Consider the following 23,328-nt stretch of genomic DNA (forward strand, 5'->3'; position numbering starts at 1 on the left):
GTTTTGTACATGGACTAATTATCTATATACATATTCTTCTCTACTTCTATATCCAAGATCCACAAAATGCATGGACTTTGTAAGGCCGACCTTTGAATTACTGCATCGGGAGCATCTGCCGATGAAAACACACCCCCTCCTCGAAGACTGCACAAAGGAAGAATATAAAGCCTGAGCACAGAATCCTGAGGGCACTTTATAGAAGAAGCCTGGAACGGCATCGAATTCGCCGGTCGCCATCTTATTATCGAGAAGCAACTCGCGGAAGAGATTGATCGAATGCTTGAGGACAACTGGCTACCATTCATCGATAAGGGCATGAAGCTTGGGAGATTTTCCGCGGCTTTTCTTCACCCTATCGTCGAAAAGAAGAATCGTACATTCTATGCGCTTCGTGATACGAAATCGAGGTACGAGCTTGACATAATTGATCGAGAAAAAACAAGATCAAGTGTAGCAAGGCTCAGTGGAGAAGTAGGGGAAGAGGAAGATGCCTCTATTAACTATGAAGGCAGGAGCCGTCATAAAGACGAGATCATGACTATCTGACTAAGCTAATGGCTGACTAACGGGTCACCCGTAGGGTGCCCCGTGACATCAAGGGCTACAGATATACGTTCGAGCAGCTTCGAAAAGAGATGAAAGCCGACACCTACGATTCAGATGAGAGCATTGGATTTTGAATCACATGCCTAGCAATCAAGATAATCGGATACTATACTACCTTAGATACTAGGAATATAACGGAGAGCAATAATGCAACGGGAAAGTATGAATAGCAGCAACTCGTTGTGACATCAAAATCAAAGTTAGACTCGTTTTATCCCGCGTCTTTCTCTTTCCTCGCACTTTTGTGGCCTATGTGCATATATCGCAGTATCTACCGCCAGTCAGTGTTCAACTATTCAACCGCCTAACACTTCTATTTTCAATCCCGTATGGCGAAAATGGCCTTTGGCACTATCTTCTTGTGCACCGACCACATTGGTACACCATTCGAGAAAAATGTGAAAGCCTTTGGCCGGGGTCTCTCTCATAGCAACTCCAGTTACGCTTGATAGAACTTTCAAGCTCGACTACAGATTCTTCAATTGGGTTGAGATCAGGCGAATAGGGCGACAGAAGACCAAATTTACCCCAGCAACAACATTTCTATTAACCGTCTACCCTCAAATGGATCCACTGAATTGGACATTACTCGTGGCATCGGTGAAATTTCGTCAATATCAAGGCTTACTTCTTGATATACGCTTTGATGGCTCATCGCAATGGCAATCCAATCTCAAAAACCTCCGCATCCTCTAGGGTTTCAACGCGTTTGGAATATCGTGATCAGTTTAAACCAAGAAAGTCAGCAATGTAAAGGGACCCACTAGTGATATTGAACATCTCGTCTGGGTCAATTGCTCATCCCTCCTGAATTTGGCGTTGGCAGTTTTATTGTCGAAAACGACATTGCAGCTACTGGTACAAGCCTATCAGCAGCCGACAAACCATTTGCAAAGCGAGGAAGGATTTGGATCTTACTGTGAGACTCTGATGAAGCCACCCTAAAAAGCGTGGGGTCGCAGACCATCATCCCGACACCACGCGTTGTATGAGAGTTTATAGCTCCCACAACCTTGTCGATATTGCTCTCTTTGCCATCACCTGGGACATCCATCTAGATAATTCCGATAAAATGTGCTCAGAACGTGAATTTACAATAGTTTTGAGTCCTGACTATTCTCTAGAGCATCCGCTTTTTATTTCTCCCTTTTTCCCTCCTTTACCTCTGCCACGCTTGCATTCTATCCAGCACCCACAGACCCTATTCTTCCTAGTCCCACCGATATACCCTCGTCATACCTTCCGACTACCACAACGTTTATTCCCCAAGGCCGGGCTGACCCTCCAGGTCCCACGGAATCTGGCGTTCCTGACACGTGCAACAATTGGTATATTCTCGGGAATAGGGATACGTGCAAAAGCCTGTCGGTGCAGTATGAAATCACGGAGGCAAAGCTGAACGAGTACAATCCTAGCGTCAATGCCCAACGCACTAACATCCGAGCCGGTTTTGCGATATGTGGTCGAGTATGGGAAGACAGCACGGCTAGGCCGGCACCCTCTCCTCCTCCTACTACTACAGGTCCTCCTAGTCCAACAGGAACTGGGGCAAGTCCTACATGCACAAAGTGGCATCTTATGGTTGAGGGTATGCTTAATACGACTTCTTCTTCTTTTGGTTCCAATGACTAATAATGATCTTATAGATGACTCTTGTGACTCTTTCGCGGGCAAGTATGGTATTCTCGTTGCTCGCTTCCGCCAACTAAATAGGAATGTCGATGGCATCTTGCAGTAATCTTGCCAAAGGCAACGCGTATTGCGTGGGATAGTTAGGTCTATGTATGTGTAATCATGAAGGCTTGAAGATCTACCAAAGTCGATATTTGATGTGTAAAATAAGCTAGACAAATTACAAAAGGAAAGAATATACCAAAAAGAAACTGGGTATCGATTTCATGCACTCATCGAAAATCTAGAGCACGGAACTAGAAACTGAACAGGAACAGAACGACCATGGAAGACAGAACAGACGAAAAAGCAAAACCACGCATAAAATGCAGATTCATATATTTTGTCCCCGAACCGCTCAAGCCTTCTTGCCAGCCTCCTGAGCCTTCTTCTTCTCCTTCTGAAGACGATCCTTCTTTCCTCCAGCCAGAATCTCAAGATGACCCGCCTTTGTCGCGAGACTGCGTTCCGTCTTGCCAACGAGGCCGGATGTGAGTTTCTATATGGTGTTGTGTTGGTTATTTCGTTCTTTGGAATGTAGCACATCATATGCACAAACAGAAAGAATAAAATCCATACCTTCGTCAACTTCCGCTGCTTAATCAGATTGGCTTTCTTAGGTGCAACTGATCGCACACCGGGTCTGGTTGTCTTAGCGGGCCTGAATAGAAAGAAGAAATATTAGTCAAGTTCACAGGTCAAATATTGTACCTCGAATTGCTATTTCGTCGCGTGTGTAACGTGAAAGAGTGAAAGTGAAAGAAAAACTACCCCCATCGCCATGGTGATGAATGGTGCCTCTTCCGTCAGGGTAGTGTGCAACTCACTTCCGACCAGGTGTGGCGGGTCCAGCCTTCTTCAGGGATCCTTGAACCATATTTGCTGTGTGTATTTGACTGTGGGGGATAGGTTGAGGGATAAGGTGACAGGAACGAGGTGAGAGAGTACTGCCTGCAGCACGGTGTATTTTAATCTGCGATCTTTTTTTGGGGTTGGCGGAGGGAAAATTGCTTATCGTGCTTATCGGTGGTGTCACGTGGAGTCGTTGTTTTGTTGTTCCGGTCCGAGGTATATATCTGTTCTTGGTTTTTGGTCGTTGTTGAATTGATGGGCTTGGATTGATTGCTTTTAGGTGTGGGATATAAATATATCGGCTAACTGATCTGGACATTATTGGATGGTTTTAGATACAACAATGATAAGAAGAAACGCGCTAGCGAGATTGGATGAATAACATCCAAGATAGAAGAGAGATATTTTTCTAAGCCACCGCTACTTTTCAGTAAGTGTACTTAAACCCAATCTGTCCTTCAATTGGCTTTCCACCAGCTGCAACCCGCTTGTTGGCCCGATTGAACTTCAGCGTCATTGCGCCCACGATAACGACGACCAAGGCATTGGCTAGCATAGCACAGAGCAGACCTGGTCGATAATTGGGTGCATCTTGAGCGCGGAATACTGTTGTTCCAATGATTCCTCCGATGCTTCCTCCGCCGATCAGAGTAGCGGATGTAAAGGCTCGTTTCCATTGACCGCGGATGTTGTTACTAGAGTGGATATATATGTTAGAACGGGTTCAACTACAGCATAGAACTCGGTAAAGTAGTAATTGCCTTACCTCTGCCACGACACTAAAGCTGGACAATTCGCATTTGCTATAATACGTTGTGAGAAACTCCAAACACCCAACAGCACAACTGAGCCAGATTAATCAACTCACCAGCAATAGTAGCCAAGAAAACACCGAAGTACCTAGGCGCGGGATTCTCAAGATATCCCAACAATCCAAGTCCAAGCAGCCCCATGAGCGCATTAACAGCAACCACAGGACCACGCAAACGCCATTTATCAGAGTAAACAGCCTGGACATACATAACGATGGCGGCAGCAACATAAGGCGGCGCAACAAGACATTGCGCCTTCGCCACAGAGAAGTGCATACTCTTCTCCAGGATGATAGGGAGGAAATATGCAATCGAGTAACTGTTCGTGGTGGTAAGCATGTAAAGGGCAGCATAAGCCCAGACTTTGCTGTCTTTGCCATTGGCGAGGTATTTGCCCATGGAGAATGGTTCCACAGAAGCATCTGCTCTGTCGTTCTCAATTCGGGCGATAACGAATTGTGCTTCGGTTTCGTTGAGAAACTTCCAGGATTTTGGGGCCCGTTCTGGGAAGTCGACTAGGAAGACGTAGGAGACGATTCCGAGGATGCAGGTTAGGAGGCCTTCAATCTGCATGTAGTATTAGTTGGTCATGTATTTCTGCTTAGATAGGTAAATGGCTTCTTACGATGAAGATCCATTCCCATCCAGCTTTCCCGGTTATTCCATCCATCTGCATTAAGCCATAGGCTAGGATACCACCGAAGCCTGAGGCCATGCTTCCGATTAGGTAGAATGTGGCATTTCGCTTCTGGAGTTCGTAGCGCGGGTACCAGGTGCTAAGGAGGTAAACGCTGCCTGGATACATTCCAGCCTCCAGAGCACCTAGAATGATGCGGAGACCGGCCATGGTCTGCCAATTTGGGACGAAGCCAAAGCTCTGGCACGGTTTTGTGAGAAAAGAAAGCGATTGAATGCATTCACGGGAAACTTACCAGCATGACAGCTCCCCAGACGAGCACAATACCTGAAATAAACAGTCGTGGCCCTACCTTACGGATGATGACCGTGGCAGGGATCTGGAAGATGGTGTATGTGATGAAGAATACCAGAGATGTGATGCTGTAGCCGTTGTTGGAAGCGTTCATGTTCAGGTCACCCTGCATTCTGAATTGAGTCAGCGAAATCCATGCAAGAGAGTATAGTCGCAACATACCCAGCAACAGAAGCAGCCCCAAGATTAGTCCGATCCAGCAGACTGACGCAGTACAGAAATCCCAGCGTGATCACCAGGCGAGCATCAATGCGCCGAATGAGCTTCTTCTGCTCACTAGGACTAAACGAAGCAATGATATCCGCATGTTGGAGAGCTCCTTTCTCTGTGTCCTCGATGTGAGCTTCGTCAGTGTTAGTGTCTTTCATTGTGATGGTCTCGGAGCACTGAGGCAATGGTGAAAGAAGGGAAGAATTGATGCGTCTACATCCCAGATATATAATGATTGCGGGATTATAGCATTGACACTGGCACTTACTGTGCCCACATTTGTTCCCACAATTTCTCCGCAAGTTCATATTTGATGCTGCTCCGAGGGTTGAGATCCGGGGTAGATCGGTCTGATTGGTTTGTTAACCTCCGGTGGAAGTTGTGCTTGGGTATTTTCCGTGAGATATTTTCCACCGGATGTTGACTTGTGAATTGTATTGCGTAACTTACTTCATGATGTCTTTATACTTCGAGACTCGATGTATATCCAATGAGGCTATGTTTCTATGTGTATCGCTTACTTGGAGAGCTTCGATATACGAGCGAAACGGAGTCTTATTGTCATTTTCGCCATATCTGGTGAAAATTGCTTTTACAGTATCTCGCTGCCTACAGGACAGAAAGAAAGGAAAACGGGGACCTTCGCAATTCATTTCTGTGAGATATCTGAGTCACCTAGCCGATTTCAGACGCCTCTCAAATTACCAGTCGGACGGAAAGTACGGCCAGCAAGACCTCCTTGAATCAATTTTGCAAGAAACATCCCTTAGTTCCTGATATGCCTGGGGATTGGCATTGACATGGAGCCTTGCAAATGGTGGCCGGGGCTAAGTTTTATTGATTGCCGTTCAACCTCGCCCTTGACGGCCTTGGCCTTCGATACATCCACTGGGACATCGTGACCTCTATGAAGTTAATCCTGTTGTTTCCCGTCCGCGAGGCCAGCCGCAAGACAAATATAGCATGGGAACAGCGGTTGCTTAGTAGGCTGAAATATATTACAATAGAATGGGACATACGTATCAAAATGAACACAAGAGAAACTCTTGTCTCAGTTAAATGCAACAGCTGAAAATATTGTACATGATGCCAAAATAAAGATTACACTCAAATCTTACCACCGGTAATCTCCTCTCCGAGCTTCTTGACCCGTTCCTGGACGATATCCCAGCGCGCGGTCTCGCCAGCCTTGCGAGTCTTTCCAGCAAGACTGCTAACAGTCGGGGGGTTACCTAGGTTCCAGATGTTTTCACCGGGCTGGTGGTCGTTGCGCCATGCCACGTTCTCGCCCTCGGGGAATACCCGGTCGATTTCAGCGGCAAGTTGCTCCTCCGTCGTAATGAAAGTGCGAGCGTTCATGTACAAGGAGTGTAGGTGCTCCTGGCGCTCTGCCTCCTTCTGTGCCTGTTTGGCCTCCAAGCGAGCCTGGGAGAGTGCGAGGCGCTCCTCCCGGTTGGGATCGGGGATGATGCCTTGCTTGCGGGGCTGCATTTCTTGAATTACCGATGGACGGGTGAGACGCTCGTCCTCGCGCATGGGTTGTTGAAGAATCTGGTCTCGCCTTCTCTGGTTCTCGAGACTGCGGGCGATCATCTTGTTATCCGCCTTTTGTTTGCGCTGGAACAGGCTGGTGAGACCCTCCCGCAGGTTCTGTCGTCGTAATTCTGCCATATGGAACTTCCATTCTTGCTTTTCCGGGTTGCTACTTGTCGGGCTGACAGTGCGTTCTGACTTGGGGGTGGGTGTCGCGGCATCAATATATGCTTTCTTGGGCTTGTCGGTTCGGCGGGAGGGGAATAATTCGCGAGGCACAGGAAGTGTACCCTTCACATGAGGTCGGACGGGGTTGCCAGGCTGGACAATCTTGGGCACATCGATGAATTGAGGGGACTCGGGTCCGACACGGAGGTTGGAGGAGGTTGTAAATCCGCGGACCTGCACGGAGGCAGTCCGGCTGCTGCGGAGGACAGACATGCGCGATTCAATGTCACCAGAAGTGACTGAATTGGCTAATTAATAGTACAATTGACGTTGGAGCTGAGGCGGAGAATCATAGGGAGGATACGCGGTCAAGGAAGAAGCGATTTTCCCGTGGTCCGTGCTTTCTTGGCGTCAAAAAAAAAATAATCTTCGCCGCCTTCCTCTTTTTTTCTTCTTCTTCTTGCACTCTGCCACTCCCCTGTGTTTGGTCTTGTCTACTACTTTTTTTCTTCTCCTTTCATATTCCAACCTTCACCATGGGTACAGGAAAGAAAGAGGCCACTCGTAAAGAGCGGCAGGGGAAGACTGGCGATGGCATGGGCAATGTCAAAACCAAAGGTGAAAATTTCTACCGGTATGTACAGCTTGACTCCTCGTCGTGACCAGTGACTGACATATACTTCAGTGATGCCAAGAAGATTAAGACCTTGAACATGTTCAAGGATGGCAAGGCGCGCCGTGACAAGGAAGGAAACATCACAGTCGCCGCGAGCTACCAGTCCAGAGATAAGCCCACAGCTCGGATCGAGCCCAATCGTAAATGGTTCGGCAACACCCGTGTTATTTCCCAAGAGGCTTTGACCTCGTTCCGTGAGGCTGTCGCCGACCGTGCTTCCGACCCTTACCAAGTTCTCCTTAAGACCAACAAGCTCCCCATGAGCTTGATCCGGGATGACAAGGGTGCAATTAACGGTCTGAAGCAGCACCAGGCCAAGATGGCTATTGAGACCTCTCCTTTTGGTGACACTTTCGGACCCAAGGCTCAGCGCAAGCGTGTCAAGCTTGGCGTGGCGTCCCTCGAGGACCTCGCTGGCGAGACTGCTAAGATGCAAGATACCTACATCGAGAAGAACGATGAGGGTACCCACGCTGACGGAAGTGCTATCGTTGGCGGTGATGACAATGCCAAAGAAGATCTTGGCCAGCTCACTACCGCTCGTGAATCTGTCTTTTCCAAGGGACAGAGTAAGCGTATTTGGAACGAGCTTTACAAGGTCATCGATTCCTCTGATGTGGTTATCCATGTCCTCGATTCTCGTGATCCCGAAGGTACCCGTTGCCGCAGTGTTGAGAAATACATTCGCGAAGAGGCACCTCACAAGCACTTGATCTTTGTCTTGAACAAGTGTGATCTTGTCCCAACAGGAGTTGCTGTAAGTTCCGACATTCTTCTACCCTCATTTCCCAATACCCTTCTTCTTGCATTCTATTCTTTGTGTCTTGTATTTGCTTTTTGTTTTGCTTTTTGTCTTGCTTTATTGGCCTTGCGCCAGTTCCATCGCTAAGTCAAGGCTTCTTCCCGCGACACGTGTCGTGCTTTGTTTACAATGGAGGTCTGTCTGTTACAGCTTTGGTAGATTAACACTGTCCCGCACCGAATTTCTTTCTGAAGCTAGGTTGACTTGTTTTCGTCTTGAAAACATGTCGCAAGGGACAGATGTGTTTTGTTTTTGAGTTGAACTTTGCTTCTGCCTTTTTGGTGGCTTAGTGGCAGAGTTCTTAGTAACATCCCACACATTTTGCTTACACAATATCTCATTGTCTGGTGACTGATGCTAACATTTCATCTTCACTAGGCTGCCTGGGTTCGTCATCTCTCCAAGGATTACCCAACATTGGCTTTCCATGCCAACATCAACAACTCTTTCGGCAAGGGATCTTTGATCGCTCTGCTTCGTCAGTTCTCTTCTCTCCACTCCGATCGTAAGCAGGTTTCGGTTGGCCTGATCGGTTACCCCAACTCGGGCAAGTCTTCTATCATCAACACTCTTCGCAACAAGAAGGTGTGCACAGTCGCTCCCATTCCGGGTGAGACCAAGGTGTGGCAGTATGTCACATTGATGAAGAGAATCTACCTTATTGATTGCCCTGGTGTGGTTCCTCCCAGCCAGAACGATACTCCGGAAGACATTCTCCTTCGTGGTGTTTGTCGTGTTGAGAACGTCCACAACCCGGAGCAGTACATTCCCGCTGTCCTTCGTCGTGTCCAGCCCCGTCACCTTGAGCGCACCTACGGCATCAAGTGGCAGGAGGACCACATTGACTTCCTGGCTCTTCTCGCCCGCAAGGGTGGCCGTCTTCTCCGTGGAGGCGAGCCGGATGTCGATGGTGTTGCCAAGATGATGATCAACGACTTCCTCCGTGGAAAGATCCCTTGGTTCACTCCTCCTCCCAAGCTCCAGGGCCAGGATGGCAAGGATGAACCGAAGATTGAAGGCCGTGAAGGTCGTCTCGGTGAAATGGGACGCAAGCGCAAGTTGAACGAGAACGACGAACCTGCCGCTAAGGATGCTGAGGCCGAGGAGTCGGAAGCCGAGTCTTCCGACTCAAAGCCTGCTCAGGACGAGTTTGGTGGCTTCGATGATAGCGACAACGACTCGATAGCCCAAATCGAGGTCAGCGACGTCGAGAGTGGCGAGGAGTGATTGGCCTATTCATGAATTTCTACGGCACTCGAGTGTCACCCCCATTCAGCCATGAAACACGCAGGCAATCTGCCACAACGGGGTCGGCCCTCCCTGCTCTTGAAATACCAGAGCTTGGCTGCCTCATCCTCATCATTCGCCGTTCCTGTCTAACGGGATATTGGCTCGAGCCATTCGACGTGTCATGTTTCCAATCGCTGTTGTCTTCGGACTGTCTTGCACAGCTCAGCCCGAAGAGCGCGTCGCCACCAAGCTTCGTGTCCGATTGTGAGCTTCCCAGTACTTAATCGTGCATACCAAGGGTCTGGTGTTTCAATCACCAGCCCTATTCCAGATACCCGATTCAGAGGAATCAAAACCAAAATCAATGAAATAAATTCACACCATATGTTTCCTGATTAGTCAAGTCGTAGCAAATCCTTAAACCCTCAAGCTTGTTGAGTTCACCTCTTACTCGTGAACTTATTGACATTTCTGTCAGATGTTGGTCAAGTTAGAAGTTGTGGAGGAAAACTACAGGAGGGGAGGGATACCAAAATGTGGGTTGGATGAGCCTCACTAGTTGGGGATGGGTGGCGAAGCCTTGTAATCTGGGAGGAAGAGAAAATTTAGTTGCTGATATAAAAACATAATCCTAAAGTAATTTAAGCCATTTGGCTCGTTTGCATATGCTCAACGCCCTCTATTTAGATATACCGCGTCCAAAACTTCCAGCCCTCACGGTTTTCCTGCGCCCCAACTCCAACAAGCTCCTCAATCCCTTTGGGCCCAGGCGCATTCTCGAATTTCTCCTGATCAATCTCCTCACTTTCGTCACCCCCAGTTCGGAAAACAGCAGGCCAAAGCACCCCAACCCCATCAGCCCCAAGCACAGTCTCGTATATCCGGAAGCCCTCAGCAGTAAGATCCCGCTCTAGCTCCTGAATAGTGCCTTCCAGCACATCTGGCTTGAACAGCGTAATAGCACACCCACCACCCCCAGCACCCGTCAACTTCGTCCACCCAATGTCCGTATAATCGACCAATTCACGGATCCGCTCCAGGCGCGGATGAGACACACCCAGCGAAACCAAAAATCCATGGTTAACACGGATCAGTGTCCCAAGATGCTCGAGAGTCTGGGAGATTCCATCCTGACTATCAAAACCAGGAGTAGTAATAAGCTCCAATGCCGAAGCCGTAAGCTGCCCAATGCCAGTCAAAATCGACTCCGTCAATTGTCCATGGTTAGTCCTCAGCTCCCGCACCTTATCTACCTGCGTTGCCGTCGAGCGCGCCTGCTGCGTATCAATCAGGAGAAGAGGCAGTTTAGGGAATTTAGCCAGCGGCGTGACGGTTGGTGCACTTGCACCGTTCCTCTGATATATGACTGCCTTCCCACTCGCCGAGACAGTATTATCAATCCCACTTGGATCACCATGTGTACAAAGCTCGCCGACAAACGCCCAGCGGTTGATCCGCTCGATCTGGGTCTCTGCTTCTTCGGGCGGTTGGTCTGGGTGGGGTCCTGCGAGTGTGCGGATTTGGAGGAGCAGGGCTGCACTTAGACAGACGCAGACGCTTGCACTGCTACCTAGGCCTGCGCCGATTGGGATCGTTGAGCGTAGAGTGTAGATGAAGCCTGGGCTTTCTGGGGAGCTTAGTGAGAGGAAGAGGTAGAGAAAGGCTGTTGCGGAGCGGATGTGGATCTTGCGCTGTTTCTCTGGGAGATCTTTGGATACTGCTTCTGCGTGTGGCTTTATTGCTTCCAGGAGCTCCGGGTCCAGAGAGTCCACTAACGAGTAGTAGAATTTCTTCTTGCTTGGTTGTTGGAATGTATCCCATGGGAGAGTGTCGATCTTCCATGTGTGGTCCAGGCCAATGTCTCTGAAATTGAGCTTCACGGTCCGTTGAGACTTGGAGAGGGTCGTCACTAGGAGGTAGGATCTCAGTGAGATTGCGGCTGCTATGGCTGGCTTGTTGTATACTGCTGCGTGTTCGCCGAAGACTATCACTTTTCCTGGTGCGGAGACCATGAAGGTGGGGGCCATTGGCGATGAGCTTTTCCGCTCCATGGCTAATGCGAGGAGTGAGTGGAATAGGCCAGATAATAAATGAAGATCCGTCGAAGATATAGATGTCGAGATGAAGATCGAAGATCAGAGATAAGCTTAAGACTCAACCGCGGTTGCAATCGGGTCCCACTCTACAGCCTCAGCTGGGGATCCTAGTCGAGTCTGCCTCATTTGCATGTTTGAGTATGCCTCACTTGATCCTGGCAAGTCAGACACTTCATAGCGATCTATATAAATAGTAAAAACCCCCTTAGAACTTTTCCAGTTCACTTGATGTTGGTAACTTTCTATACTTTCAGCCCTCACCGCCCTGCGATACCATCGTCATCAGAGCTCCAGCGCCATCCCCTTACCAATAATGCCAGACAATATGTCTATGGTCCCCTACAATGGTGGAAACCTGGATGTTGTGCTGTAAGTGATGCATGCCCGTTGCATATCCCCGATCTAACAATATCAGGCGGCACAATGACTCCGTGGTTGTCTTTGACCGCGATTCGCAGCAGCTCGTTCTCCGCAATACGGCCGACACCGATGACGATGTAGAGCTCGCTAACTGCCCGCTCTGCCACCGTCCTATGCGCGACAGTAGCCGGGGACGACATCGTGGGAATCACGAGCCAGAGGGGGAATTCATCAATCCTAATTATTTTCGCATGCTCAACAACAGCCTCCCCAGCTCCGCCTCTTCGTCATCTCCTCCTTCCCCACGCCGCCGTCTTGTCCAACCTGCCCTTCCCGGTACACCGCTCAACGAACCACGCTCTCAGCCGACGTCTGGATCACAGGGAATATCATCCGCGGCATTCAGTCCGGATTACTTCAGGAGATTCTTTGTCGAAGAACGAATCCTGGGCAAAGGTGGAAAAGGTGTGGTGCTACTAGTGAAGCATGTCTTGGATGGGGTCTCTCTTGGCGACTATGCATGCAAGCGTGTCCCCGTCGGTGACGATCATGAGTGGTTAGAAAAAGTACTTGGCGAGGTACAACTTTTACAGCATCTCTCACACCAGAACCTTGTTTCATACCGCCACGTCTGGCTGGAAAATGCAAAGATTAGCAATTTTGGTCCAAGTGTGGCTTGCGCATTCATTCTGCAGCAATATTGCAATGCCGGCGACTTGCACAACTACATTTGCGGCTCTGTTCAGACCTCGACTACCGCCCAGCAGCTAAAGGACCGTCTCCGGCGGAAGTCGAAGGGGGAACCCGAGCTCCAAACGGGCACGGGAGGTCCCCGCACACTTCAGCTGGATCAGATCTACTCTTTCTTCCGGGATATCACTTCTGGTCTACGCTACCTTCATGCCAATGGATACATTCATCGTGATCTGAAGCCACACAACTGCCTTCTCCATGAGACTAGTGATGGCATCAGGGTCTTGGTCAGCGACTTTGGTGAAGTGCAACAGCAGAATGCAATGCGCAAGTCAACTGGTGCAACGGGTACCCTTTCATACTGTGCGCCAGAAGTTCTTCGACAAGAATACCCCAATGGGCCATTTGGGAATTTCAGTTTCAAATCCGACATCTTCTCCTTAGGAATGATTCTATACTTCCTCTGCTTTGCAGCTCTACCATATGCCAATGCAGACATCATCAACGAGGAGAAAGAGGACTTGGACCAACTCCGTGCGGAAATTACCAGCTGGGCTGGATTCGACCATGCGCGAGCAATCCGCCCCGACCTTCCTGAGAAACTGTACAAATTCCTTGAGCGTCTTCTTTCTGTCGACCCAAATCGACGCCCTTCAGCTGAGGAAGTCTTGAGCGGTATCCAAGCCGGCGCTAATGCCAACGGAAACGACAACTTCCGCTTCAGAAAGGCTAGCTCAGCAGGTCTTGACCTACCAGGTGCTCGAATACGCCCAGTGGACAGCCCACAGCCATCCATCGAGCGTGCTCTTTCTCCGACAAAACATGGGACCCGCCCATCCGCAAGTTTCCGGCGAGACTCCATGTTTGACTCGAGTAATCTTCGAGCGAGCACAACGCCAGCAGAGGGCGTAAGTCTCGAAGATGACCCAGTCCTAACCCCAAACCAAGACCTCGTTGTTCGACACCGTTACTCTACCTCCCCGCCTTTATCCCCAACCCGGCAACCCCATGAGGAAAACTCCATTGACGCCCAATCCCACTCTTTCTCCAAACACCATCTCCTTCCACCGCCACCAAGCCGATTCCCCTTCCTGAACTCTCTGACAACTTTCTATCCCTCGTCTCATACCTTACAATTCTCTCTCTTCTTCATCAAAGTCGTCTCAACTCTCCACCCCTGCTCGCCCCTAGCCGTGAACCCCTGGGTCCTCTACCCAGTCCTGCTTTCAGCAGTATTGACCCTCCAGGTCCGAAGTGTCCAGGCACAACTTCTCGCTGTGTTTGTTCATTTAGTTTTCATCGGGCTGGGCATCCGTCTAGGTGCTTTGTGCATGTGGCATCGAGACTCGAGTATGCACATGTAATCTATCCCTTTGGCTCGTACTTTAACGTGCTTCTTTCTTTCTTTCTTTTTTTTTTTTTTTTTTTTTTTTTTGTTGTTTGTACATGAACATGACTCTGACGAGGCCATTAAGGCCGTTTTATACCTTACGAGTTAATGATTATATTTTTTGACATGGATTCAGCCTGAGCTGTACGTGTAAAAAAATATTCGCAATAAAAGTTACAATAAAACGGTACGCATAACATGTAGGCTATTAGTCAAGGAGGCAAGTTTCAAGTTGCACTTATAAACAGATAGTAACGAGAACTATATCACCGACTACACGTGATAACAATAAGTGTAGAGAGATTGACTAGCTCTATTTCCATAATCGCCTGTCCATAAGTACTCGAAGGATTACAATAAAGACACCTCCCATCCCCCTCCTTTCGGGTGGAGAGAAAAGATGGGAGTAAGTGAGGTGACACGGCTGTCTTGACCTCTCATTTGTTTTGTATAAACCAGCAGATGACCATGCCTCAGTCCGCGCTCTATGAGTAAGAGATATGCCCATTCACCCAAGGGTGCTCGACAAAACAAGCAAGGTCCAGACTAGGAAGTGTGAACTTACTGATACTCACTGGAAGAGAAGTGAAAGAAGGAAGAAGCCCATGCGAGTGGGTCTCATTTAACAACACATGTAAGAACAGAGGTATAAAGACCTTCAGGCTAAGAGAAGTAGTCTGACTGATACGATTATGTAGGTATTGCGTTATTTATCAATTTCTTTAATATCTGTCGCAGCTGCACACTCGAATTCCCTAACGCTATGTTTGCCAGGTAGCCCGATTGGCTTGAACTTGGTGAAGAAAGTCCCTTTCCGGCGAAACCATGCAACATGTATCTCATCTCTATATTTGCTATGGGTATATATCATCCTATACCCCGTGCCACCTATTCTAATCTATCCATACTATGCAGAACTAACCCATGCGCGAAGCTTTGAACTTGCTCACGCGCTTGGGTGGCTCCTCCGGTTCAGGTGGGAGAATGACCTGTTCTTCCTCGGCTTGGGAACCACTCTTTCCAGACATGCGATTCTGCATGTGGAAGAATTCAGATGCAATCTGCTTCTGGTGGAGCTCTTCATCGTAGTGGTCCAGTTCTGGTGCTTTGGCGGCTCCGGCTGTGACCTGACGTTCGAAGACTTTCTCGGCCAGTGTTCTGTCCTGAGGAGGTTTGGGTGTGTAGGGCTTGTGCTCGTTCTCGGTGATATCGGTGATAGGTGTGGAGAAAGGCTTAGGCTCTTTGGGTGTGGCTGGGAAGAGAGTGGGAGGCGCGGTAGATGGAGTTGCGTTTGCTTGCTTGCGAATTCGAGATTCGGTAGGGTGCGTTGTGGTAGCGCCTGAAGTTACAGATTCGCTGGCCGGAGTGCCTGGTGCGGTACCTCGAGCACTCTTGAACCGTGAAGCCTTCTTAGTGCCTGATGGCGTAGGTCGAGGTTGTTCCTGGGGACGACTTGTACGCTCAACAATGGAATCAGCGAGCACCTTGGGCTCGTCTTGCGGGGGAGAAATCTTCTCGGCGGTAGCCTGTGTTTCAGGAGCCGGTGCGATGTCAAGATTATCGGCGAATGCAACACGCTTCTTTGGTTTCTTGTCCTTCGAAGTAGACTCGGTTTCGGTCTCAACCACAGTAATATTTCCGATCTCCTGCTGAACTTCTTCGGGGAATGTTTGCGTGTCCTTGCCCATGTTCATCAAGCCGCGAGCATTAAGCTTGGCTTCCAGCTCCCGCATCTGCTGGTGATAATCCTCGGGAAGTGCAGTGTGAGAACGGCCGTATTCGTCCTCGTTATCTTCCTCGTCATAGTCGTAATCATAGTCTTCGTCGAAAGAGACATCACTTCCGGACTCGTTCATTTCAAGTTCGGCCACGATTGCGCCCACTTCATCAATGCCGTATTGGAGCATTTCACGGCGTAGTCTCGCATCTTCCACATTTTCATTTACATCGGTGACAGGCGGCTGCTGACGATCCTCGGGAGTTACAACCGACACAGGGCGCTTGAGGTCGAGATCCTCGCGGGAAATGTCATTTGACGGAAGAGGCGCATTTTGATCTCTCGATGAATCAGCCTGCTCGCCTGCAGCCCTCGAGCTGCTCAGCTCACCAACATCCTCCTCAGGTATAGCCTCGATGGGGGTAGCAATAGTCTTCGACTCTTCAGCATCCGGGATATCCTTGACACCAGCCTTCTTCAACACGTCCAACAATTCTGATGCCTGGCTTCCGGGAGTATTGATCGAGCTCGACACAACATTTCCATCTTCGTCAAGCTCCTCCATAATCTCCTGCATCGGAAACTCTCCACCCTCTTGCAACGGCTGATCCCTTGCGCCCAGAGCAGAGAGTTCATCCTCGGCCTTCCGGACTCTCTTCTCCATTGTCGCCACATTCTGCTTCACATAGTCGATCCGGCGGCCCAGGAGATCAATCACTTGTCCGCGAGACCGCATCACACCTTGCGACCCAAGTATCGCCTGCATTTCCTTCTCGTCCACGAGTGTGCCTCCAAATTCCAAAGCGACATTAAGGAAGTCATCTGTACTCGATTCGCCACCCAAATTGCCGATCTCTTCGCGCAGTCCGTCGTATTCCGCTTCCCAAGTTCGCCAGTGGTAGAGCGATTTCTGCAGTTGGAGAATGTTATTTTCGAGCGCGAGGCGCTGCTCTTCGAGAGCGTCAAGGCTGTGATTTGGAACCCCCATATTGAGGAACAGCTTCACGCTGGGGATATAACTTGAAAAGAAGGAAGGAAAAGGTGGGATGTTTGGAGGCAAAAAAAGTCCAAAAAGATGAGTAGAAGATATGGTCCGTGCGCACGTGCTTATCGAGTTCCGAAGTTGGTCCGCACGTCACTTTTACTCTTCCTTCAGATTCACGCCCTCACGATGGCTTCAAAAGATGCAACGTCCCGTCGGGATGACGATGGTAAGCATCATGTAGCTCCTGTGGTATATTTCATACTAACCCAGTCTCTCAGAGGTCTGCCCCGTCTGCAAATCCTCGCGATACCTGAATCCCGATATGCGATTTCTCATCAACCCAGAATGCTACCACAAGATGTGCGAGTCCTGTGTGGACCGCATCTTCTCAGGTGGTCCCTCGAATTGTCCTGTCGCCGGATGTCGCAAGACCTTGCGTAAGAACAAGTTCCGCAAGCAGACGTTCGAAGATATCGGAGTGGAGAGAGAAGTAGATATTCGGCGGCGCGTGATGCAAATGTATGTCCCTTCGCATCCCGAATACCTCACTATACCCATAACTAACATAACATCCTCCAGTCTAAACCGCCGCGAAGAAGAATTCGACTCCAAACGCGCCTTCGATGACTTCCTCGAACAACGCGAAGAGATAATCATGAACCTAGTAACGCGCGTCGACGTCGCGAAAACCGAATCCCAACTCCAAAAATACGCAACAGAAAACATGCAATCAATCCGCACGAACCAAGCCCTGGAAGTCGAAGAGGCACACTCTTTCCAAGCACGCATGACCCTTGAACAAGAAGAAGCCAAGCTCCGCCGACAAGCCGCACGCCAAGAATACGAAATAGAGCGCCGCGAGCTCCAAGCCGGACGCGAGGACTTCCTCTCACGACTAGCTTCCGGCTCATCAACCGACGCCGCAGCCATCGCGCGCGAAGGCCACAAAGTTCTACTCAAGAAGTCCTCCGCCAGACGCAGCGAGGAGGAGCGTATCCGACAGAAACAAGCTGCACTCCGTGGAACGGAAGGCAAGCGCGGTGCGAGTGGGCTGTCTTCTATGGAAAGCGCCGGTGGACCGGATACAGGGCTTGTCAAGGGTCTGCGCAAGATCAAGACGCCCGAGCCAGAAAAGCCCTACGATCCTTTCATGGGGTATGTTCCCGAGAAGCGCGATTACTACTCCCTCCAGTCATACTACCCCTCTACGTATCTGGATCCTATTCGGCAAGATACACGGATGCAAGCTGGTGGGTATGACTTGGGCGAGTACTACTCGCGCACGTTGCTTGAGGCTTTTGCAGGCTTGAGTTGCTTTGTTGGCGAGGAGATCTCGCAGAGAGATGCTTCCAAGCCTGTTGCTACTGAGGGTGCTGCTATGGCTGCTACTGGGGGCGAAAATGCTTCGTAGTTGCTCTTGCATTTGGTCTGATCTTTTACAAGGCTTTAAGAAGCTTCGAGGCATAGCGATGGCGTTTTGTTTTTCATGTATGACCATGGCCCTATCAGCCACCATATAAGTTATATGGATTAAAATATGGAATTTGCATGCGACTCATAGATTGCAAAGGAAATTTAATACCCTAAACTAGCACAGAATATCGTAAATGGCGAAAATACATGTTTAACCCGACAACAAGCACGAGATTCGAATAAATAAAGACTTTGTTTTGAAGGTCACGGGGACATCGGCTATCAAGAACTACTCAACAATGAATTATCCAGTCCAAACAACTTAAACATACAGATTCAATCCAAAACTCCATGCGACAACACAAAAGTAACACCAAACCACAGGAAAGAACAACGATATACAATGCAACGCAATGCAATCAGTCTCAATTTAGTGACCGCGAATAGAGAGATGTCCAGTCATCTCAGTAGTACTCTCAATACCCTCCCAAGGCAAATCCTCATCATCTAGATCAATCTGATCAGTGTGACGGGAAGACTTGTCAGTGGTACCTGTAATATCTGGTGCTTGGGATGCACCGAAATCAATTCCAATGGATTCGAGGGTCATCTCCATTTCTTGCTCGGTCATTTCATGGCCGTCTTGCTTTTGTCCTTCGAGGACATCGTACAGGGCGTAGATCTGGTCGGACTTCATGTCGATGTCCTTGAGGAGCTTGTCGATCTTTTCGAGGAGGGCCTTGCGTGGGCGCTTGCCGAGGGATGCGTCCAGCTTGTTGAAGGCGCTCTGGTAGGTGGCCAGTTGCATCTTCAGGTGAGAGAGCTCGTCTTCCAGGCTCTTCAGGACGGTGGCAAGGGCGACGGCGGGTGGTTGCGAAGGGCGCATGGTAGGCTCCTCGTTGTATACTGAGGGCTTGGGCATGCGCTCCGAAGCTGGAACAGGCTTGGGGATCTTGACCGGCTCGTGGTTGCATTCATCATCATTCGAGCGGCCATGGCAGACAGTACAGTTCTTGCCGTTGTGTTGGGCAATGCTGTCCAATGCTTTCTGGGTGGCTTGGGGCAGCTTGGATGGGTCGTTAGCCGCCAAGTCTGCCTGGTGGAGTGTAATATCAGGAAGAATGAAAGCGGAGGTCATGTCAGGAGCAGGTCGCTGCTTCTTGAGCGGGGTGGTTGCAGGCAAGGAGTTGTCTGAGTGACGCCTGGAACGCTCTGCAATTGGAACAGTAAGACTAGACTCTCCATCGGTGGTTACTCTTGAACCGGTGGTGATATCACCGGCAGCGGATGCTGGGCGAGGGGTCATCGGCTTGCTTTCGCGAATCGATGATTTGCGAGGAGCAGGAGCTTTCAAAATGCTCTGCCTGGTTGAGTTGACGGTCTCTGTGGGGTTGCTTTCCTTGGGAATACTTGGGCGGCGCTGTTTACGCAACAATCTCTCCTCTTCCAGGGTCTTGCGTAGACGAGCAATTTCATGTTCATCAATCAAACTCAAGAAGGTAACATCCACATCAGAAGACTCCTTTGTCTGCTCAGTCGCCTCAACTGGCGAGCTCACATCCTCCACCACGACTCGCTTCACACGTTGTTTGCTAGTGTTGGGCTGCTTCCGGGAGCTCTTTGATTCAACTGTACGAGTCGCGGGCTTCGAGGATTTTGAACTCGAGGTGCGTCTTGGGTTGGGCACCTCGAGGGAGAAAAGAGCCTCATCGGCGCGTTCCTTTTCAAGACGATGAATTTCCTTATCCACCTGGTTAGAAACCTTCGAACGCGAATCATCGTGGCGTCTGCTCTTAGTGTGAGAGCGGGTGCTCTTCGATGTGAGGTCCTTAGTGCTGCGACTCATGTCGGCGCTGCGCTCGGTATACAACTGGCTATCGTCGGCATCAGATACAGTTGAGCTAGCCTCAGATTCGAGGGTGTCCTGCTCGCGGCTCTTGCGGTGGGAGGACCGAGGAAGTTGGGATTTGAGATCCGCGTTCTCTTGTCTTAATTCCTCATTGTCGGCCTTGAGTTCTCGGTTTTCGAGATAAGCTGCACCAAGTTGGGAGATGGCTGACTCTCGGTCGTGATTAAGACGCTTAATGGCGGACTCCTGAACCTGAGCCTTTCGATCTGCAATGTCCAGCTGGTTTTGTAATTCAAGGTTGCTTGCTTCCAATTCTTTATCTAACCGTTAGCCAAAGCATGCAAACTGAATCGCAAGATACTCACTCTGATTCTCATTCGCCAAACGTTTAGATCCCTTCTTGTGCTCATTGTCTTCTGAATCATACTTGACTGAGTGACGATGTTTGCTCGATTTTAGGGAGGCGTTCTCCTGACGATAGTTTTCCATTCGCCTTTCTGCGTCGGACTTCCACATGTTCAACTCTGCCACTTTGTCCTGGAGCAGCCTCAATGAAACGAACAAGGCCTTCTCATCTTCAGGAACAGGTACTGCGTCCAGCGGGAAGTGATCATGGGGCAGAGACATTTCGGTGTTATCTTGCAGTGGTGAAACAAACCGAGTAGAACGCATCTTGCCTTGTCGGTTGTAGACAGGTGTGCCATCTTCGTACACACCAGACACAAGTTCGGAGATATTAGGGAGGTCGGGGAGAAGGAATGATTGGTGGGTCATGGTATCACCAATAGTATTGTTGTTGGCTGGATTGGCACTGGCCTTGCGAGGAGTGCCTGAAGTAGACTTGCGCAATTCCTTGGCGTAGGCATCACGCGAAGCTCGCTCAACAGCGTCTGCAATATCTTGCGAGGTGTTGGCATTTCCGAAGCGCGTCGAGCGCGTCTTTGTTGAAACTGGGGCTGGACGTTCATCTCCCAAGAAAGAGCCGTCGTAGTTATCGCGCACTTTGGCGTGCATGTCGGAAAATGTTCGACGCTGGTCGCGCTGGGACTTTGATACTTGCGGACTCATGGTTTCCTTCTGTGCTTGGGTCGCGCGCCGCACTTGGGCGTTCTTTCGAAGATTTTCACTGACGGCTCGACGCTGTGGGCGCGTAGTGGGCTTTTGTGGAGTTGGGTATTCGACCCGAATTGCAGGTGAAGAAGAACGGACACTGTTTTCGAAGCTCATCACAGAGCTTCGCGAGTCGTCGCGTCCCGCCTTGCCAGCACCGCGTCCCAATTCCACGGACATTTCGATGTCGCTCACTGAAGGCTCATCCTGTTCTTCTTCGGAGGTCTGTATTTGGGAGAAATCAGGGAAGGCTTGGTCGAGGGTTGAAGTGTGGATATCGTAGTCAAGTTCGGGCTCGTCGACACGACGTGTTGATGTGCCCATAATTTCGTGTTCGATATTGGTCAGAGAGAACGAATCCTCATCGAAATCCCTCATTGGAGGCATTGTGAGTTGTGTGAAGTTGGAGGAAATGGAGAGGCTGGTTTGTTTGGGGGAAGCCGGAATGTTTGGGTCTGGCGCGTCTCGGCAACAGTCCCACTCTTGATTGGCCCACTCTACAACTACTGAATCTCACCTTTAGTTCGGATTCTTATGTTTACATATGTGTTCTGATTTCATGTTTTTTCTTATACTTTTCACTTGCTGAAATCTCAAATTATATCTCAGGAGTCTTCCTTCTCCCAGTTTCCTCCAGCAAATACCATACTTTGAGCCCCGCGGCTTCTATATGTGGTGTACCTGCAGGTACAGATATAACTATGGCAACCAAGATTTGAACATGCATGATTATGCCTCTGGCTCCTTACATTGTTTTTAAACCTCTAACACAGTTGGTTATTGGTCAAGTTTTGCAGTATGCTACGTAGGCATGAAGAAAGCTCTCATCATGGTACATGGGTGGGTTTTCGTTCGCTGACAACTTATTTCATCGATTTGTGGTCATAGAAACATATTCCAAGGTAAATTCAACTCGCTCGAACGATAAAACATAAAGCCAAAGGGATGAAATTTCCAAGGGGATACGAGTTGGTGTATTTCTCTCACCATGATGAGATACATACTTACAACACGTGTTGATTTCTCAACCCTGTTCAACACCACTCATGATTGGCTAGTAATATTTACAGATCATGCACTACAAAATCACGCCGCATACCATGTTATGGCTGATGAATGGACGTCAGGATGCATACTCAAACCTGATATACTTCGCTGTGGTCGGTCTTCCATGCTCCGACTATTTTTGATACGGTACTAGATATCTTCTGCGTGAAAGAGACAGCTGGATTCAGCTTGTGATTTGCCAACATGACTTCTGAGCCTGAGGAAAGAATGGATTCTAACATTTTCAAAACCTAGCATCCCTAAATTACGTGGATCAGTATCTTACTGGAGAATTTGAAGAGCCAAAGTGTCCGAAGGAGCTGCGCTTTCCTCTGGACGAGAATGGATATTGGCTCGAGCTCCCAGAGACCGATGGCCGCAAGATCAACGCCTATAGAAACGATTTGAGGAAGTTCCAATTTGAGCGAGGGAAACTCATGGTGGCCCGAAAGGCCCTGAGGTGTTCTGTGGACCCAGAATTTCGTCACATCATAGGTGGAGATCGATATCGCCATCCTTCAACAAATGGAACAAACTGTATGCCACATACATGGACGCTCGGATCTTCCAAACCGAAGGACCGACGGCTTGCATCCCATTCCTGAATCTTGTGGATGCACTGATACCTTAACCCAAGTTTCTTTGGCTTTCTCAGGGTTAATATCTGGAATGGCAATTACAAACGTATCTTCGAAAGCCTTGTGGGTGACATCCTATATGGAGTTCGGTGGGAAAGAAGGCAATCGGATCATTATAACCTTTCTTCTCTTGTACATAAACATTCCTGAAATACATCAAGCGATATCATAGTAAGCAAAGAAGATTACTATTGGAGCCATAGTAAATGAGTTTATTTCAGGTCATATGTATGGAATCTGATTTTTACAACAAAGCATGAGAAGGCAGTTGGATCCATAGCTTATTAGAGTCTAAGTTCCACATAGAACAGGATTGTGTCGAATGGTGGAAACAGCGGTAAGCAATGTCGAATGAGATGAGTATCTCTATGCAGAGTGATTGCATAAAGACCTACTATGTGATCTGCATGCAAGATAAACGGACAAAAGAGAACCTCAATCATTTACATCTCTACATACAATTACTGCCCTGGTAG

General features: G+C 49.1%; 9 protein-coding genes across 9 annotated transcripts; 3 read left to right on the plus strand and 6 right to left on the minus strand.

Annotated features, from left to right (window-relative positions):
- Positions 1 to 2,638: 2,638 nt before the first annotated feature.
- Positions 2,639 to 3,157, minus strand: N7508_004284 (DUF2462 domain-containing protein; the record flags this gene model as incomplete). The annotated part of the gene is made up of 3 exons (XM_058462350.1): positions 2,639 to 2,779; positions 2,860 to 2,941; positions 3,108 to 3,157. 3 exons carry the CDS (start codon positions 3,155 to 3,157, stop codon positions 2,639 to 2,641), a joined length of 273 nt encoding a protein of 90 aa, XP_058320975.1.
- Positions 3,158 to 3,559: 402 nt separating this feature from the next.
- Positions 3,560 to 5,303, minus strand: N7508_004285 (uncharacterized protein; the record flags this gene model as incomplete). The annotated part of the gene is made up of 6 exons (XM_058462351.1): positions 3,560 to 3,827; positions 3,899 to 3,935; positions 4,001 to 4,511; positions 4,570 to 4,821; positions 4,877 to 5,048; positions 5,098 to 5,303. 6 exons carry the CDS (start codon positions 5,301 to 5,303, stop codon positions 3,560 to 3,562), a joined length of 1,446 nt encoding a protein of 481 aa, XP_058320976.1.
- A 949-nt stretch (positions 5,304 to 6,252) lies between these two features.
- Positions 6,253 to 7,119, minus strand: N7508_004286 (uncharacterized protein; the record flags this gene model as incomplete). Its single annotated transcript, XM_058462352.1, has 1 exon — positions 6,253 to 7,119. One exon carries the CDS (start codon positions 7,117 to 7,119, stop codon positions 6,253 to 6,255), a length of 867 nt encoding a protein of 288 aa, XP_058320977.1.
- Positions 7,120 to 7,382: 263 nt separating this feature from the next.
- Positions 7,383 to 9,551, plus strand: N7508_004287 (putative GTPase NOG2; the record flags this gene model as incomplete). Its single annotated transcript, XM_058462353.1, has 3 exons — positions 7,383 to 7,480; positions 7,532 to 8,279; positions 8,703 to 9,551. 3 exons carry the CDS (start codon positions 7,383 to 7,385, stop codon positions 9,549 to 9,551), a joined length of 1,695 nt encoding a protein of 564 aa, XP_058320978.1.
- Positions 9,552 to 10,237: 686 nt separating this feature from the next.
- On the minus strand, positions 10,238 to 11,605 carry N7508_004288 (uncharacterized protein; the record flags this gene model as incomplete). Its single annotated transcript, XM_058462354.1, has 1 exon — positions 10,238 to 11,605. One exon carries the CDS (start codon positions 11,603 to 11,605, stop codon positions 10,238 to 10,240), a length of 1,368 nt encoding a protein of 455 aa, XP_058320979.1.
- A 358-nt stretch (positions 11,606 to 11,963) lies between these two features.
- Positions 11,964 to 14,067, plus strand: N7508_004289 (protein kinase IKS1; the record flags this gene model as incomplete). The annotated part of the gene is made up of 2 exons (XM_058462355.1): positions 11,964 to 12,019; positions 12,066 to 14,067. 2 exons carry the CDS (start codon positions 11,964 to 11,966, stop codon positions 14,065 to 14,067), a joined length of 2,058 nt encoding a protein of 685 aa, XP_058320980.1.
- Positions 14,068 to 15,010: 943 nt separating this feature from the next.
- Positions 15,011 to 16,798, minus strand: N7508_004290 (prefoldin-like protein; the record flags this gene model as incomplete). The annotated part of the gene is made up of 1 exon (XM_058462356.1): positions 15,011 to 16,798. The coding sequence occupies one exon, from the start codon at positions 16,796 to 16,798 to the stop codon at positions 15,011 to 15,013; it is 1,788 nt and encodes a 595-aa protein (XP_058320981.1).
- Positions 16,799 to 16,981: 183 nt separating this feature from the next.
- On the plus strand, positions 16,982 to 18,206 carry N7508_004291 (TFIIH/NER complex subunit TFB3; the record flags this gene model as incomplete). The annotated part of the gene is made up of 3 exons (XM_058462357.1): positions 16,982 to 17,021; positions 17,074 to 17,314; positions 17,375 to 18,206. The coding sequence occupies 3 exons, from the start codon at positions 16,982 to 16,984 to the stop codon at positions 18,204 to 18,206; spliced, it is 1,113 nt and encodes a 370-aa protein (XP_058320982.1).
- A 432-nt stretch (positions 18,207 to 18,638) lies between these two features.
- Positions 18,639 to 21,554, minus strand: N7508_004292 (uncharacterized protein; the record flags this gene model as incomplete). Its single annotated transcript, XM_058462358.1, has 2 exons — positions 18,639 to 20,371; positions 20,423 to 21,554. 2 exons carry the CDS (start codon positions 21,552 to 21,554, stop codon positions 18,639 to 18,641), a joined length of 2,865 nt encoding a protein of 954 aa, XP_058320983.1.
- Positions 21,555 to 23,328: the final 1,774 nt, after the last annotated feature.

The sequence above is a fragment of the Penicillium antarcticum genome (assembly GCF_028974205.1).
Source record: "Penicillium antarcticum strain IBT 31339 chromosome Unknown utg000004l_segment0_segment0, whole genome shotgun sequence".
In the NCBI taxonomy this organism is placed as follows: domain Eukaryota; kingdom Fungi; phylum Ascomycota; class Eurotiomycetes; order Eurotiales; family Aspergillaceae; genus Penicillium; species Penicillium antarcticum.